Source organism: Podarcis cretensis (genome assembly GCF_951804945.1).
Source record: "Podarcis cretensis genome assembly, chromosome: 6".
NCBI lineage: Eukaryota > Metazoa > Chordata > Lepidosauria > Squamata > Lacertidae > Podarcis > Podarcis cretensis.
The window spans coordinates 5,893,743-5,912,022 of NC_137175.1; the positions used below are offsets into that span (position 1 = coordinate 5,893,743).

Genomic DNA, 18,280 nt, shown 5'->3' on the forward strand with positions numbered 1-18,280 from the left:
GGGTCGTCAGCTGCCCCTTGAACGATCGATCACCCAGTTGCCGCTGTTTCGAGCGGGTGGCTGCGCTTCGGATCCTCGAACCGAATCACAGCTGTCGACGTTTCCCTTTTTAAAAGGGAAATCCCCTTATTCCGAATAGGATTCCTCGCAAGGAAAGGGAAAAGTTGACAGCTATGAACCCAATCACCCCCCATTTGTCCTCATCGCTTTTCCAGGAAGCGCGCAAATTTGGAAACGCGTTTTGGGATTTCCCTTGGGGTGGAGCCACCTGGAAAGAAGCGGCGGGGAGCCACCATATAAGCGGCGGGGAGCAAAGGCCGCGCCAAGGCAAGCCCACCAACGAAACCGCAGCGAGCCGAGGTAAAGGGCAGGCAGGGGCGGAGCGCGGCGCCGGCCGAGTCGGCTCCGGCGGCGGAAGAGGCGCGCAAGGCTCGGCGGAGTCTGCCAGCCCGCGTGCGCCTCGGCGTGCGCCTTTACGCGCCGTGGCGAAGCGCTTCTGGCGTTGCCACGAATAGAAAGCCGGGTGCGCGCGTAGATGCGCCTTGCGAGGGAACGCGTGGTGATGAGTCGTGGCTCAGGTAGGGTCATCTGCGCTGCTTTCCTAGCGGAGATGACCGTTTCCTGAGGGTTGGCGTGGTCGCGCCGGCTGCATGTGGGTCTGTGTCTGGTGCGAGGTATGTGTGCAGATACAGGTATGGACATGATGCTGTCAGGAGCGGACTTTGGTAATACGGCGCCCTGAGCGAGGACAAAGTTCGGCGCCGCCCCTGAATATTTATTATTTCCACATTTTGGTACAGTTGCTTTTGAATGGCTCTTCTCAGTAGGTACCCTTATAAACATAGTTGGTTATCATCATCATCATCATCATCACCAGGTCTTCTCTGCGGTGGCGCCCTCCCATCAGATGTCAAGGTGATAAAGACCGACACAACCTTTAGAAGACATCTGAAGGCAGCCCTGTATCAGGAGGTTTTTAATGTCTGAAGTTTTGTTATGTTTTTAGATGTGCTGGAAGCCACCCAGAGTGGCTGGGGGAAACCCAGCCAGATGAGCAGGGCATAAATAATAAAATGATTATTATTATTGGCCACTTTGGCACGGTGCTTTGTGCTGATGTGCATTCCGAGGGACCGTAGGGGTCGTCAGTGCTGTTTTCCTGGCACAGATGACAATTTCCTGTGTGTTCATGTGCAACTGGTGCATGTGTGTCTACGTCTGGTGGGAGGTATGAGACGTACATGTGTCTGTGCTGGTGTACATGTGATGCTGTCATGAGGACATGAAGCTTTTGTCAGGTGCGTGCATGTGTGTTTGTGTGTACAGATGTGCATATGAGGCTGTCGTTAAATGTTCATCAGGTGTACAAAAGAGACTGTTCTTTGTTGAGCAGAATTCTTCCATTATATTATAGGGTTTATTTAAAGTGCTATAATACTGCAAATACCGGGACACGGGTGGCGCTGTGGGTAAAAGCCTCAGCGCCTAGGGCTTGCTGATCGAAAGGTTGGCGGTTCGAATCCCCGCGGTGGGGTGCGCTCCCGTTGCTCGGTCCCAGCGCCTGCCAACCTAGCAGTTCGAAAGCACCCTCGGGTGCAAGTAGATAAATAGGGACCGCTTACTGGCGGGAAGGTAAATGGCGTTTCCGTGTGCTGCGCTGGCTCACCAGATGCAGCTTTGTCACGCTGGCCACGTGACCCGGAAGTGTCTCCGGACAGCGCTGGCCCTCGGCCTCTTAAGTGAGATGGGTGCACAACCCTAGAGTCTGTCAAGACTGGCCCGTACGGGCAGGGGTACCTTTACCTTTTAATACTGCAAATCCACATACATTCTAAAGCACATTCAACACATGGTTTTCCCCAAAGAATTCTGGGAACTGTAGTTAAGGGTGCTGGCATTGTAGCTCTGTGATGGGAGGTTACAGTTTCCAGGATCCTTTGAGAGAAGTGCTTTAAATTTGCGTTCAATGCGTGCTGTGGATCTGCCCAAAGTGGCTGATTCGACCCACTTCATGAAGTCTCTTTTTCAAAAGAATCCTGTCTTACAGATATAAATGCCTTTCTGTCTAAGCTACCCACCCAAATTAATCATGTAACTTTATACATTTAAATTGGGAAGTCTATAAGCTAGGGAGAAAAGCAGTGTCTCTGTGTGCATAGCCGTGTTAGAAATTCCCCAGGCACATTTTGCAACCATGTGGAGATGTCTTGATGCCAGATTGGCGACTGACATCTCCGTCTGGTTGGGACCTCCAGTAGATAAGGAGAAGAGCTTATTTATTGCATTCATATCTCAACTTTTTCCCCAAGGAGTAGATGGTTCACCGCCTACCACTCCGCAGTTAATCCTTACAATGACCCACAGTGAGCTTCACAACTGAGTGCAGATTTGAACCCTGATCTCCCTGGTCCTGGTACGACTCTCTAACCACTACACCACACTGGCTTCCTAGAGCACTTCTGCTGTGGGGCAGCTCTATAAATTAAGTGGGGGTGGGGAGCAAAATGTCACTTAGAGAAAGGATCTGAAATATTTCCCTTGAAGCTTGAATTTGTTTTCTTCTGGATTGTTTTATTTGATGTGTTAATGTGTTGTAAACTGCTTTGAGATTTTTTTCTTTAAAATATTAAGTGGTATAATAATAATAATAATAATAATAATAATAATAATTCACTGCAAAAGGTGCCTTGGTATTCCATTGCGGCGACTATGTTCTTTTCGCTCAAAAGGAGTGAGGATTTCTTCATTCTCTTAAGCCAGCCTTCCGCATTATGCAACCCTGCTCTGGTTTTATATCTCTTACTAACCCTGTGCTGGCTGGGGCTGTTGAGAGTCGTAACCCAAAACATCTGGAGGGTGTCTGAGATGACTTCAGTTGGGCTACTGTGGTTAATTCTTTTGGTCCTAGCAGAGATGTCTGGGATCCACACAGAGTTTATTTAAGTAATAAACTTTTATTGGGTAAAGATTTATTCTTAATTGAAAAGATTTGTGTGGCTGGATGCTTCCCAGATCCTTGCGCTATTAGGATATGAGGTCTGTGTCTTGTTTCACATCAGCATAACACACACTTTTCACCTTATTTCTTGCTTGGCTTAGCATGTGTTTGGAGAAGGGCTGTGTCTCAGGGGCAAATCATGCCAGATCCTTGGGATCTCTAGGTAGGACATGGAAAGACTGCCTGGCGAAGAGCCTGGAGAGCCACTGGCAGTCAGTGTAGACATTATTGAGGGTGTTGAACTGTTCTTACTGTCAGAATCTTCTTCCTGAAGTTTAATTGGAACCTCATTTCTTGTCATTTGAAGCCATTGGTTTGGGTCCCTTGATAGACAGATGGCTGGTTCCTATTTAACATTGTGTACGAGTCGTATGTCAGCTCCAGTCTCTTTGTGCATCTTCTACTTAATGCACTGGTCTTCAAAGAAACCTAATTCTAAGAAAAGCAATTTGGCTATGATCCAAGGCTAGGTGGTATAATCCTTAGGTAGCATACTGTCTAGTAGCATAAATCAACAGTTTAAGAGTATTGGGAGTACAGAATGTGAAAATAAAAAAGGACTATTTTATCCTTGCCAGATGCTCATGAGCCTGGACTACCCTGCTTTTCCTGTCCAACATGCAAAAGCTGGTTTATGTGCCTTAAATGTAAAATAAAGAAAAAGCCTAAAGTGGAACAAGAGGGCTAGGACATAGAGGGATAGGAGGTCTGGGAGCATGAGATAGAGGCTATCTTAGACCCTTATTCTCATACCAGGAAAGAAGAAGAAGAAGAAGAAAGATTAAAATAAATAAAATTAACTTCCGGTTATTCTCGTTGTACTATTTCTCATTTTGTTATTTTACACGCAGTGCCATATTATTATTTTTCCTTTCCCAGTTCTTATCAAGAGTACTTTATTATTATCACCTTAATTTTGCAAGAATCATTCAAGGTCTGCCAGGAGATTTCTTTGGTTACAATAATTTTTCAGATAGTCTTTAAATATTCTCCATTCTTTATGTACCTTTTTCTAATTGCAAAGCCTATGATCAGATCCTCAAAACTAACATTACGTAATGCATCTGCTTCTATTCTTACTCGAGGTAAGGCACCCAGCCTGCCTTGTTACATCATTGTTCTGTTGGGATTTTTAATATACTTCAGCTGAGAAATGAATGCTCAACTGAGCAATTTATGTGGTGCCCCCTCCTTCCCCTGATGCCCTAAGCACACACTTATTTTGCTTAATAGTTAATCCAGCCCTGACACTAATTACATTGTGGATGGATGGATGCATGGGATGCTGCTAGGCCTGAGATAAGGACTCTAAGATAAAAAGGTAAAGGTAAAGGTACCCCTGCCCGTACGGGCCAGTCTTGACAGACTCTGGGGTTGTGCGCCCATCTCACTTAAGAGGCCAGGGGCCAGCGCTGTCCGGAGACACTTCCGGGTCACGTGGCCAGCGTGACATTGCTGCTCTGGCGAGCCAGAGCCGCACACGGAAACGCCGTTTACCTTCCCGCTGGTAAGCGGTCCCTATTTATCTACTTGCACCCGGAGGTGCTTTCGAACTGCTAGGTTGGCAGGCGCTGGGACCGAGCAGCGGGAGCGCACCCCGCCGCAGGGATTCGAACCGCCGACCTTTCGATCGGCAAGTCCTAGGCGCTGAGGCTTTAACCCACAGCGCCACCTGCGTCCCGACTCTAAGATAGTCAGGCTTCAATTTCCTTAAATGAGGGAGTAACGTTCCCAGGGGCTCAGCTCACCCTCCCAGACCACACAACCCTCCAGGTACTCAACACAAGACATGGATAGCATCTCTTCACATGACTCCCCACTTGTCTAATCCTGACACCTGTCTGTGGTTTTGAGGAAGGGTCAGGGCAGCTCTGAAAACTAGCCCCCTGTCCTGTATATTCCTCCCCCCCCAAAGGGAAACAGCCAATCTCAGACAAATTAAGAGGGTTCATTCTACTCTCCAAAGAACAGAAGATTCCGTCCTTCCGCACACCTGCACATTGTTTTCTTTACGGTCTCTTAACACTCTGTTTCCTTTCACTTTTTCTTTCCCAGAACTACAACATCTGCAAACACAAGAGAAGGGCTGAGTCTGTGCTGCAGCAGACCCCACCTGATTCCAAGAGATTCCAAGTGAGTGAGCAGGACTGTCAAAACCCTCGGAAGTAGTATGCAACTCTACAGCAAGCGGAACGCTTTCAGGACACTCTCAGAGGTAGAGTTCCCGGCTCCCTTTTGCTTTCGGAGGTCTAGGCTTGCAAGCATAAATACACTTGAACAGGGTAGAGCTGGAGGGTCCAACATGGGAATTGTAGTCACCTGGAAGGCATCATGTTGACTACTCTTGGTGTAGAGCAGGGTTTGCCAAACGTGGGTCTCCAGCTGTCATTGGACTACAACTCCCATCATCCCTGACCACTGGTCCTGCTAGCTAGGGATGATGGGAGTTGTAGTCCAACGACAGCCGGAGACCCAAGTTTGGGAAACTCTGGTGCAGAGAGAATGGAAGAACTCTCTCTCTCTCTCTCTCTCTCTCTCTCTCTCTCTCTCTCATGACTCTAGGGCTTGGCCGGGGGCAGGAGCATCAAGGCCTATTAGCCATGGCAGCATATGTTCAGAAGCAGCCTGCCTTTGACTGCTGGGGAGGGTGCAGGGGGTTGTGAAGTGCAAGAAAGGAGGGCTGTCTTCCTACTCATCGTATGGACTTCTTGGAAGCAGTTGAACTGGGATGTTGCCAAGTCAAGCAGAGTTCTGCATATGTTAAAGAGAAACAAGGAACACAGGTGGCAGAGGGCAGGTGACTCAATATTCGAAGTGAGGGTTGCTTTCATTGCTTTAGGGAAAGGCAGCCTGTTCCCAAGTCTCAGGGCTGTTGTCTCTGCAGGGGAAGAAGGACTTGGAGCCTGCGTTGGCTTTTTGGTCACAGAGGAGGGGATGAACAGTAGAAGAAGACTTTTGTGCTTATGCCACACTTGTGGGTTTCCCAGAGGCATGTGGAAAAGAGGGTGGTGGACTGGCCTTCTTATGCTAATAATAATAATAATAATAATAATAATAATAATAATAATAATAAATAATAATTTTATTATTTATACCCCGTCCATCTGGCTGGGTTTCCCCAGCCACTCTGGGCGGCTTCCAACAAAATATTAAAATACAGTTGTCAGAGCTGCCTCTAGGTCCCAGCTCACAGAGGACCAACGCTAGGCTGTAGTAATGTACAAAAGTCTTTATTGAAGTTCAGTTTCCATTTCAAAGCCACAGCGTGCAGCCCTACGTCTTAAACCCTAGATAGGCGAAGTCCCGTCTGAGTCTCCTCCCCTATGACACCAGTTTAAGATCCTAGCACTGCTCCACCTTTTACGCTGCTCTCTCCTCCTCTGGGTCCTCCTGCCCGCTGGGGCATTGCCCTTTCTGGACTCTTCCGACGCTGAGTCGCTTAGCTCCTCCCCCTCCCTCCGGCGGGCTTTAGGACCCGGTTCCCAATCCTCATTCTCTGCTGTCCCGCGCTCCTGTACATTTGAACTTGCCTCTCGCGCCAGCCCAGTGACCTTTCTCCTAACCGTTACAGTACTTCGGTCACTGCTTCCCTCTTCCGGGACACTGGCCGGATCTGACCTCTCCTCCATTGTCCGACTTTCTGATCGAGGCGTGGTCAGCCCTGCCTTATCTTCTCTCCCTGGTGGGGAATGCACTGGCCCCGATCCTTGGGACTCTTCCCCCCCACTCTGCTCTGGTGGGGAAGCTGGTCCTGATTTCCAGCTACTGCTCTGGGAGTCCCTGCTGCCCCCTTGCTCCTGGGGCATTCCCCTTGGGAACCCCCTACCCCTGGCCACTGGCGCCCCCTTCTGTGAATCTTCCGATTCGCTGGAGAGGCTCATGGAATCCCTCGGTCCACTGTCCTCTTCTCCTCTTCTCCTACGCTCCCCTCCCCTTCGCTCTCCATCTCCTCTCTTCCCTGTGCCTCTGCTCCTGAGCCCCTGACAACAGTAGTCTGTTAAACATTAAAAGCTACCCTTTAAAGGAACCTAAGAGTGGGTCTAAACCACAGAGCCTAGGGCTTGCCAATCGGAAGGTTGGCAGTTCGAATCCCCGCGGCGGGGTGAGCTCCTGTTGATCAGTCCCGGCTCCTGCCAACCTAGCAGTTCGAAAGCACACCAGTGCAAGTAGATAAATAGGTACCCCTCCGACAGGAAGGTAAACGATGTTTCCATGCGCTGCTTTGGTTTTGCCAGAAGCGGCTTAGTCATGCTGGCCACATGAACTGGAAAAAATGTCTGCAGACAAACGTCGGCTCCTTGGCCAGTAAGGCGAGATGAGCACCACAACCCCAGAGTTGTTCGCGACTGGACTTAACTGTCAGGGGTCCTTTACCTTTACCTTTTTTCAGAAGAGACTGGTGGGTCAGGCCAGTGGCCCATCTAATCCTGCAACCCATTCTCACAGTGGCCAACCAGATGCTTGGGAGAAAATAATAATAATAATAATAATAATAATAATAATAATAATAATAATAATAATTTATTATTTATACCCTGCCCATCTGGCCGGGCCTCCCCAGCCACTCTGGGCGGCTTACATAAAAACCAAAAATACAGTAAAATATCACACGTTAAAAACTTCCCTGAACAGGGCTGCCTTCAGATGTCTTCTGAATGTCAGGTAGTTGTTTATCACTTTGACATCTGCTGGAAGGGCGTTCCACAGGGCGGGTGCCACTACCGAGAAGGCCCTCTGCCTGGTTCCCTGTAGCTTTGCTTCTCGCAATGAGGGAACCGCCAGAAGGCCCTTGGCGCTGGACCTCAGCGTCCGGGCAGAATGATGGGGGTGGAGACGCTCCTTCAGGTATACTGGACCGAGGCCGTTTAGGGCTTTAAAGGTCAGCACCAACACTTTGAATTGTGCTTGGAAACATACTGGGAGCCAATGTAGGTCTTTCAAGACCGGTGTTATATGGTCTCGGCGGCTGCTCCCAGTCACCAGTCTAGCTGCCGCATTCTGGATTAGTTGTAGTTTCCGAGTCACCTTCAAAGGTAGCCCCACGTAGAGTGCATTGCAGTAGTCCAAGCGGGAGATAACCAGAGCAGGATCTGACCACAAGGATACTAGCAAAATGTTAGAAATGTCACCCAATGGCAGAATCCTTTGCCAAGGACAGTTACTGGGAAAGGAACACGGTTGCTGTATCCAGCTCACCTGCGCTCTCTCCCTTTGCCTTCTAGTGGGTGGTGCTCTACATCCTGCTCTTGGGCCCCCCATGTTCCGGCAGCTACCCTACCTACAGCAGGCGAGATCGCCGGACCAATGAGGTGTTTGTGTGCAAGCAGTGCCCGCCGGGGACGTATGTGGCTGAAGAGTGCACCAATGATAAGGACACCGTTTGCCAACCCTGCCCCGCTCTCCACTACACGCAATACTGGAACTACCTTAAGAAGTGCCTGTACTGCAACATCTTCTGCAACAGCCTGGAAGAAGAGGTGCGGCCGTGCAATGGCACACACAACCGGGCGTGCCAGTGCAAGGCGGGCTACCACTCGGATTTGGATTTCTGCATAAAGCACTCCAGCTGCCCCTTGGGAACCGGAGTTGCTCAGCTTGGTACGTATTGCAAGCAGCACCCTCACTCTCGATCCCAACAGGCACCGCTCTACTGGGGTCAGGCCTTGGTTTGGGCTGGCCGTCCCTGGTAAATCACAGAGGTTAGAATCCTAGAACTGTAGAGTTGGGGCTCACCAGGGTCATCTAGACCAGCCATAGGCAAACTCGACCCTCCAGATGTTCTGGGACTACAGTTCCCATCATCCCTGACCACTGGTCCTGTTAGCTATGGATGATGGGAGTTGTAGTCCAAAAACATCTGGAGGGCCGAGTTTGCCTATGCCTGATCTAGTCCCACCCCCTGGAAATGCAGGGAACTCAGCTAAAGCATCCAGGGATGGCCATCCAACCTCTGCTCAGGGAAAGTCCACCACCTTCTGAGTGAGTCCATTCCGCTGTCAGCAGAGCCCTTCTCACCAGAAAGTTCTTCCTGATGCTTAGTCGGAATCTCCTTTCTTGTCATTTGAGTCCATTGGTTAGAGTCCTACTCTCCGGATCAGTGGAAAACAAGCTTGCTCCCCCTTCCATGTGACAGACATCTGACATCCCTCTTCAGACATCTGAAGATGACTATCTCCTCTCAGTCTGCTCTTTTCCAGACTAAACATACCCAGCTCCTTCAACTCTTCCTCTGTTTCCAGAGCCTTGATCATCCTGGTTCCCTGCCTCTGCACACATGCCAGCTTGTCAATACCTTTCATATACAGTGGTACCTCGGGTTACAGACGCTTCAGGTTACAGACTCCGCTAACCCAGAAATAGTACCTCGGGTTAAGAACTTTGCTTCAGGATGAGAACAGAAATTGCACGGCGGTGGCAGCGGGAGGCCCCATTAGCTAAAGTGGTACCTCAGGTTAAGAACAGTTTCAGGTTAAGAATGGACCTCCAGAACAAATTAAGTTCTTAACCCGAGGTCCCACTGTATTGTGGCACCCAGATGTCTGGGAATCCAACACTGGGCTGCTGTGAAGAACGGGCTTCTTCTGAGACGTGAATGCTGTGAAATCTCTCTCTGTTGAAAGCTTCCAATTTTAATATGTGTAAATACATCATATTTACATATATATAAAGCTTGGTTTCCAGCTTAGTTTTGCATTTTGATGTTATAACATTCTTAAACTTGCATCTCTTCCGGAGGAGCCTGTACAACTTGTTGGCGTTGCCATTTCCTTCAGGGTGCAGCTGTAGAACCACCTTTGCCAACCTGGTTGGCTCAGCCTGTCCTGTCACCCTCTAACGAGGCTCGTTTTGAGCCGTGGTGCTCAAATCGTAGGATGATGCTGGGATTCCCCTCCTAGCATAAAGAGCTAGAGGGCTCTTGTGGTCAGATCCTGCTTTTGGACTTCCCATAAGGAGCATCCGGTTGAGAACAAGATGCTGGACTAGATGGGCCATTGGCCTGATCCAGCAAGCTATTCTTATGTTCTTACATGTGGTGCGATTACTCTGTAGGGAGGGAGAAACGTGAGTGTGCCCAAAGTCCCCTCTTCCAGCTGCTTTTGGTTTTGCAGGGCTAAGCCTCTGCGTTCCCATCCCAGGCGGAGCTCTCTGCATTCCTAACAGCAAGTGCCCCGGCCATGATCTAAGTGGTGTCTGAGGTCATCTCTGTCCCCGGATCACCAAGTGACTTGGCAGGAGACCAGCGCTCTTCCACTTTCTCTTTTCTTTCTTAGCCAGGGGGATTCCCTGGCATCATATTTCAGTGAAGGCGAAAGTTGCATATCTTGGAAAAGCAGCCTGGCTTTCATAAACGCAGGGGCTGAGCTCAGCTTTCACGGACAGCTCATCTCTCCTCATCCTTGGTTCCCACTGAAATGGCTTTGCAGGGGAGATTACCACTGATAAAATGTGACGCTCTGTACTCCATGAACAATGGGGAATTCTGGCAAGGTTCTGCAAAATAGACAGTTGCCATCAGGGCTTTGCATGGGTTTGAAACCAGGTGTGTGCCACCTGTTTAGGGAAGCTTTTAAAGTTTGATGGACTACTGTATTTTAATATTTTGTTGGAAGCCACCCAGAGTCTCTGGGGAAGCCCATCCAGATGGGCGGGGTATAAATAATAAATTATTATTATTATTATGGAGGTGCAGAATCATAGAATCATAGAATCATAGAGTTGGAAGAGACCACAAGGGCCATCGAGTCCAACCCCCTGCCAAGCAGGAAACACCATCAGAGCACTCTTGACATATGGTTGTCAAGCCTCTGCTTAAAGACCTCCAAAGAAGGAGACTCCACCACACTCCACCACACTGCCTCCCACTGCCTCCCGCAGTTTGGTCAAACTCAGGCTGGTAGCTTCGAGAACACTGTCCAACCATCTCATCCTCTGTTGTCCCCTTCTCCTTGTGCCCTCCATCTTTCCCAACATCAGGGTCTTTTCCAGGGAGTCTTCTCTTCTCATGAGGTGGCCAAAATTTTGGAGCCTCAGCTTCAGGATCTGTCCTTCCACTGAGCACTCAGGGCTGATTTCCTTCAGAATGGATAGGTTTGATCTTCTTGCAGTCCATGGGACTCTCAAGAATCTCCTCCAGCACCATAATTCAAAAGCATCCATTCTTCGGCGATCAGCCTTCTTTATGGTCCAGCTCTCACTTCCATACATCACTACTGGGAAAACCATAGCTTTAACTATATGGACCTTTGTTGGCAAAGTGATTTCTCTGCTTTTTAAGATGCTGTCTAGGTTTGTCATTGCTTTTCTCCCAAGAAGCAGGCGTCTTTTAATTTCGTGACTGCTGTCACCATCCGCAGTGATCATATTCTGCAAATAATAGATATACTGATACTATGCTATACTACACTGAAATGTTTAAATGTTTTATTGTCCTTGAATCTTCCCAATACACTTGCCATCCTCTCCTGCCACACCCTTAGAGAGCCCCAGTACCAAGTGGTCCTCCAAGACCCTCAGCAATTTTTAAAGTGCTACATGGGGGGTAAAACATTTGGGAGCCGCTGTTCTTAGACAGTGCCCAGCTCCATTCGGAATTTGCATGCAGTGTTTGCTCACAGCTTCTTCTTCTTTTGCCATGGCTGCATCTTACAGGCAACCCGCAGGAGGACACTACATGTATCCCGTGTCCTCAGGGGACCTTTTCCGACTCTGTGTCCAGCACTGAGGTTTGCCAACCCCACCGGGACTGTTCTAAGCAAGGCCTGGTGGTCAACGTCCCTGGGAACCAGTTCCATGACACCTTCTGCACTGCTTGCAAGATGAGCAAAGCCAACAGCACCAAAGACAAAACAGATGAAGCACCAGGTGAGAAGCTGCATGGAGGCACAGGTATCCCCTTGCCCATTTCAAATGGGCATCAAGCACTTGTGACTTGTTGTTGTTTAGTTGTTTAGTCGTGTCCGACTCTTCGTGACCCCCTGGACCAGAGCACACCAGGCACTCCTGTCTTCCACCGCCTCCCGCAGTTTGGTCAGACTCATGCTGGTAGCTTCGGGAACACTGTCCAACCATCTCGTCCTCTGTCGTCCCCTTCTCCTTGTGCCCTCCATCTTTCCCAGCATCAGGGTCATCCATGGGACTCTCAAGAGTCTCCTCCAGCACCAGAATTCAAAAGCACACTTGTGACTTACCTTCAGCAAAATCCTGGGCCCTGTAATTTAGGAGTTCTTTTGTGCCCTTTCCAGAACGCCCACTCTTGCCGGCTTATGGTCCACCCACCCCATGCTTTTAGAGCACCCTTATTCCACTTAAATAACCGTTGAGAATCCTGGGAACCATAGTTTGCTAAGGGTGCTGAGAACTGTAGCTCTGTGAGGTCAGCACCCTTAACAAACTGCAGTTCCCAGAATACTCCATGACTGTTGTAATGTATGGTGTGTGGCAGCCCCGTTCTTGGTCTGCTGTAGTTTCTGAGCACATAGAGCACATTGCAGCATAGCTGTCAACCTTCCCTTTTTTGCGGGAAATTCCCTTATTCCAGCGCCGTTTCCCGCTGCTTCCCTGGATTGTTAGATATCCCATAGACTGTCCCCCAGGACAGGTGAGGCTGCTGATCCCTTATTTCTGAGGCTGCTGATCCCTTATTTTCAAATCTGAAAGTTGACAGCTATGCATTGCAATAGTCATGGCAAGTTTCATACGCAACACTTTAAAGCTGGGTCAGAGAGCCTGGGAATTTCAAAAACATCACTCTAATGCTGGTCTGTTGAGTTGCCAGTGGATTCTATTTTCTCCCCCTTGTAACCTACTCCACATATCCCTTTTGGGATTGAAGCATGGCTTATCAGGTGCCTAAAAACAACATGTAGAAGTCTTTGTTGTTGTTGTTTAGTCGTTTAGTCGTGTCCGACTCTTCGTGACCCCATGGACCAGAGAACGCCAGGCACTCCTGTCCTCCACTGCCCCCCGCAGCTTGGTCAGACTCATGCTGGTAACCTCGAAAACACTATCCAACCATCTCGTTCTCTGTCGCCCCCTTCTCCTTGTGCCTTCCATCTTTCCCAACATCAGGGTCTTCTCCAGGGAGTCTTCTCTTCTCATGAGGTGGCCAAAGTACTGGAGCCTCGGCTTCACAATCTGTCCTTCCAGTGAGCACTCAGGGTAAAGGGACCCCTGACCATTAGGTCCAGTCATGGCCGACTCTGGGGTTGCGGCGCTCATCTCGCTTTATGGGCCAAGGGAGCCAGTGTACAGCTTCCGGGTCATGTGGCCAGCATGACTAAGCCGCTTCTGGAGAACCAGAACAGCGCATGGAAACGCAGTTTACCTTCCCACCAGAGCGGTACCTATTTATCTACTTGCACTTTGACGTGCTTTTGAACTGCTAGGTTGGCAGGAGCAGGGACCGAGCAACGGGAGCTCACCCCGTCGTGGGGATTCGAACCGCCGACCTTCAGATCGGCAAGTCCTAGGCTCTGTGGTTTAGACCACAGTGCCACCCACCCACTATAATATGAGCCTGGCACTAGAGGCCTTATTCACACCACCTAATACCGAGACCTGTTTTGTTCCCCACCCTGCCTTCTTCAGGAATCGGGAGTGATTGTCAAGACGCCATAATAGACTTTGTGCCATACCAAGTCGGGTCACAGAGACGGCTGGAGAGACTGCTGCACAGAATCAACGGAAGTGCACCCGCCGCAGGTTGTGATGAGAAGAGCCCATTAGTGCTCCAGGTGGAACTCCATGCTTTCCTCATCCAGCTCAAGGACACTCTGGGGAAACAGGTCGTGGTGCAGAAGCTCTGGAAAGCCCTGGATCACATGAAATTGCAGAACATACAAAAGAAGATCCAAAAGCATTTCTTGAGTTCATGAGATTGGACTTGGGTTAAGTTATAAAAAGGATATGCACAAGCGCCTCTGAGAAAAATAACCAGTACCATTTGGGTCTGCAACTGGGACTTTATCTAAGAGGACATTGCCTTCCCTTGGGCTTTGTGTATTAAAAAAAAAAATTCCCCTCTTTGAAAAGAAGCAAAAATTAAGAGACACAATTTTTTACGAATCTGATTTTCCCTCAAGCGGGTAGAGTTGAGCCCACGTTGCATTGTATTCCCTGATGAAATTGTTCACCTTGGGGGTCCTGAACTTCCAAGGAATTGGTTTTTTAAAAGCATTTAACTCAGTATTAGGTTTTTTTTTAAAAAATGTGCTACTTATTCTCCCCTGCCACCCAAATAGAACACGCAAAACAGCATAAATATATCAATGAGAACTGATTTATCCTTGCTACAGTCCTATCACTGCGGCCTATTTGTTTCAGGGGAAGAGTTGGTTTATGTTGGATTAGTTACACTTGCATATTGTTTTTTTTATATTTTAATTTATCTTGCCATTCATAACTCTGGTTTTCTTAGTTGTTAGCGTTTTTATACTGCCCCAACAAACAAAAGGTTGGTGAGCAAACAGGATTATCAAGAGGCTAAATCTGTTTGGAAGGCCAGTGCGTGCATTTAAGTTTCTAAAATATATAAGCCTAATATTGCCAGATATATCAACAGCATGTTCCACATGAAGGAAACATGGGGAAGGGAGAAACAAAGAACAGTCTATGCAGACAAACTTTCACCAGTCAAAATTAGTTGAAAGTTTTACCCTGGCATGGGGCCCAGGAATTGTTCCCACCCAGGGTAAGAGCCCAAAGTGCTGGAAGCTGGTTCTTCAAACAACAGCTGAAATTCTCAGGAATTTCAACATGACCTTGGGATGAGAGTAGATCCAACATATTTTAAAATCTAGCATCGTTTTCCGAAGCTTTATTCCATTTGCTGGAAACCACAGACAGGGAGAGGGCTCTCGTGTTCGAATCCTGCTTGTGGATCTGGGGTGGGGGCGCCATGAGAGTAGAATGTTGGACTAGATGGGTCACTGATCCAGCAGATCCTCTTCTTAATATTCTTAACACCGTAATTTTAATCTTTTTTTTTTTTTTTAAATCCATTGTAATTTCATTTCAACTGGTTGAAAAGGCTCTGGAGACCTGGGTCCAGATTGACAGCCAGTGTGGCGTAGCGGATAGAGTGCCGGACTAAGACCTGGGAGACTAGGGTTCAAATCCCCACTCTGATATTAAGCTCACTGAGTGACCTTCGACCAGTCCCTGTCTCTCCGCCTAACCTACTTCACAGGGTTGTTGTGAAGATAAGATGGGAAGGCGAGAACAATGTACACCACCTTGAGCTTCTTGGTATATAAAGGTGATGAATGCTTGAATGAATCGTGGAGGTAAGGATCCCCTTGAATGGTCTTGGGTTGGTGCTTCCGGGTCCAGCCTGCCCCAGGTAGTGGCTCTCGGATCTGAATGCTTGCCTTGTGTCACACCAATCTGTTAGCTGTAACCAATAAAAGTTGTGGACATTTTTATCCCACCCCGCATGTTGTTCGATTCTTGCTTTTCTGCTCTGCTCCATTGCGGAGCCTCAGTCGTAGTTTCTGGATTAAATGTGACCGATGAAAGTAGCATATTGAGCCAAGCGATTTGCAAAAGTAGAACAGTGATTTCCACGTGGCATTGTTTGGAATTTACTGCAGGGAATGCCTGCCTGGTTGTGGAAATTCTAAGCTTTTCTTAGCACATGGGCTGGTAAGGCAAGTTAAGAGAAGGAAACAGGAACTTCCCTTGAGAGTAAAGTTTGCTGTCTTGGATAATAATTACAGTATTATTGATTTATTAATTCCTCCTAGATAAAGGTCTCAACACAATGTATGACAGAGACAATTAAAAACATAAAAGGGCTAATACATTGAAAACCAAACTAAAATCCTAAGAAGTGGACACTCATCACAATGACCCACTTCACCAGCTGGGAAAGCCCATTGGAGCAAAAATGCCTCTTGTTGTTTCTGGAAAATGCAGATAGTGGACTCCTGTCGTATCCCAGCATAGCAAGGGCCGCCACACAAATGCAATCTCCATTGTTTATAAACCACAGGACACAAAATGAATTGTGTGCATTTCCTCCTTTTGACCGGTGCAGGAGATTCCAGATAGACTGGAATCTCAGACTGTTAAAAGTCTCGGTGAGTTAAAAGAATGGCGTTCTTGCTGGTCCCAGCATGGAAAGTGCCAATGATTTTATGCCAAGGCACATTTCGCTACCTCTTCATAGAGCTTGTAGTGCCCCAGATTCCTCCCTCAGATGGGCCAGTTTCAAAGTCTTTGTGTTTTCTTTGCTGGACAGAAATAGCAGCAGGAAAGGAGATGTGCATCTTCTCCTCTTTTGCAGCAGCATAGCAAGCAAGCATAGGAATTGTTAGAAAAGACCAAGAAAAATAAAATGACATCCTGTGGATTAAAAAAAACAAAATAAAATTTTACTGTGCATAGCTGTCAACTTACAGATTTGAAAATATGGGACCAGCAGCCTTGAAAATAAGGGATCAGCAGCCAAAATAAGGGACCTGCAGCCTCACCTGTTCCAGGCACTCCAGTCTTCCTGTCCTCCTGCAGTCTGGTCAAACTCATGCTGGTGGTGCATGAATCACATGCACCACAAGGCCTATGCAGCCTCAACTTAAGATGGCTCCCCGGCCTGGCTTTGCACTGCAAAGTTTGCAGCAGCACGTGCAACAAAATGGCGCCCAGCATTCAAAACCCCCCTCAGCTTGCATTAACTAGCCACACACACACAGCCTCCCCCCCTCGCCACAAGATCACCAGCCACCCACCATTTTAGTCAACCAGCTCCTTTCTTTCCCCCCATAAGTCAATTGAAGGAGCCTCCAAAACAAATTCAAAAGCCCCCCTCCCACGAGATCTCCTTTCCTTTTCCCTCACCATGTGCCCCTGCTCCAGACAGACCTTTTCGCTGGCAAGGCTGAGTGGGCCGTCGATGACGTATCCATCCAATTCTGATCCGAGCACTCAGCACAGATATGTTCAACTTCTGAGCCCCTCTGAGCCAAAGGCAGAAAGCCCAGCCAGCAGCCAAACGAAGCCTCAAGGAAAACCACCGTCACCTCTCCGCTGGGAAGCGCTGAGCAAAGGTGAGTCCCCAGGGAACGCAGCTGATTTGATCAGCACAAGGCATGCAAGCTCCACCCCCCAGTCGTTCTTAGACTTCTTATTGGGTGAGCAACACAGCCAAGCAACACAGTTGGAGCCTCCCTCCTCCCTGGCCGGCAGGGAGGGAGGGAGAGGAGCTGCTTCCTTTGAAATTTAAGGGACATCATTTAAGGGACATTTAAGGGACATCCATCAATAAGGGACAGCAGCGGGACATGGCGCTGGAATAAGGGACTGTCCCTTCAAATAAGGGACGCTTGACAGCTATGTTACTGTGTCCATGCTTATACTAAGACTGCAAAAAGGAGCGCAAGACAAGAAGGGTTGCAATTCACAAACCTGTGGGCAAAAACAGAATAGCAAATCTGGAGCAAGCATTCACATTTGTCCCTTTGCAAAACTTTGCAAAAAAAAATCCTAGAGTTTGACAGCCGCCTACTGCAGTGTTTTTGACTTCCTGCTGGTGCCTCAAGGTGGTGAAGTGACAGGATGGGCAGTGGCTTTCCAAGCTTTACCTGGGGATATTGTCGACTTTCTGCATGCACAGTAGAGGTACACACACACACACACACACACACACACACACACACACTTTCCTGACTCCACCTCTTTGAAAATTCACCATGGATTTCTGAGATTCAGCCAGGGCTTATGCGCCATTGGCATCGGAAGCCTTGCTGCACCAGCACCCTTGGCTGAAAGATGATGTCTCCAAAGGTCAAACTACACCTGATGGGTATTAAATGTCTTTGCATCTAACTGGCAGGTTTGTTTACGTGCAGGTTGGATCAGCTACGGAGAAGGTGGGGATTGATTGTGAAGGAGATCAGACCAGGCATGGAGAGGGGATTTGATCCTTACCTACTGCATATCTTGGGGGAAATCCTTCCTTTGAAGCTACTATTTGCGTTAAGAAAAGTCCTCCACTGGTACCACTAGGAGGGTTTTATTCCAAAGCAAGTGGACTATGTTGGCGTTGCAGCTGAAATGTGCCTTTAGGTGAACTCGCCCCAGAGCACAGTCCAAACACAAAGTCTGCATGTGCAAGATTTGTTTTCTTTGCAAAGTCTCCTCTTTATGCATTCTCCTGCTAAATATACACATGCTACTGTTCCGTTAATTGGAGCCTGTTATTAAAGGTGTTTTGCATTTTTAGACTTAATCATTCAAGCATTGCAACCCTATGGGTTTTTGAAAAAATATTGATAATATTAAATC

The 18,280-nt window shown here is 48.2% G+C and overlaps 1 protein-coding gene across 4 annotated transcripts; it reads left to right on the forward strand.

Moving 5' to 3' along the window:
• The first annotated feature begins 226 nt into the window (after window positions 1–226).
• On the forward strand, window positions 227–15,425 carry TNFRSF6B (TNF receptor superfamily member 6b). 4 transcript variants are annotated; one of them, XM_079979879.1, is made up of 5 exons: window positions 227–360; window positions 5,054–5,213; window positions 8,221–8,596; window positions 11,648–11,860; window positions 13,586–15,425. In XM_079979879.1, the coding sequence occupies exons 2-5, from the start codon at window positions 5,169–5,171 to the stop codon at window positions 13,870–13,872; spliced, it is 921 nt and encodes a 306-aa protein (XP_079836005.1). In that variant the 5' UTR covers window positions 227–360; window positions 5,054–5,168; the 3' UTR covers window positions 13,873–15,425. The 4 variants fall into 4 exon arrangements, with proteins under 4 accessions (XP_079836005.1, XP_079836004.1, XP_079836007.1 ...); XM_079979878.1 differs by lacking the exon at window positions 227–360 and adding an exon at window positions 407–578; XM_079979881.1 differs by lacking the exon at window positions 227–360 and adding an exon at window positions 653–674.
• The last annotated feature ends 2,855 nt before the right edge of the window (window positions 15,426–18,280 follow it).

What these genes read in the sequence shown, in the direction of transcription:
- TNFRSF6B (XM_079979879.1), top strand. Translation starts at nt 5,169, where the DNA reads ATGCAACTCTACAGCAAGCGGAACGCTTTCAGGACACTCTCAGAG. An exon ending in AACCGGAGTTGCTCAGCTTG is followed by an intron (nt 8,597 to 11,647) that starts GTACGTATTGCA and finishes TGCATCTTACAG; the next exon opens with GCAACCCGCAGGAGGACACT. An exon ending in CAAAACAGATGAAGCACCAG is followed by an intron (nt 11,861 to 13,585) that starts GTGAGAAGCTGC and finishes TGCCTTCTTCAG; the next exon opens with GAATCGGGAGTGATTGTCAA.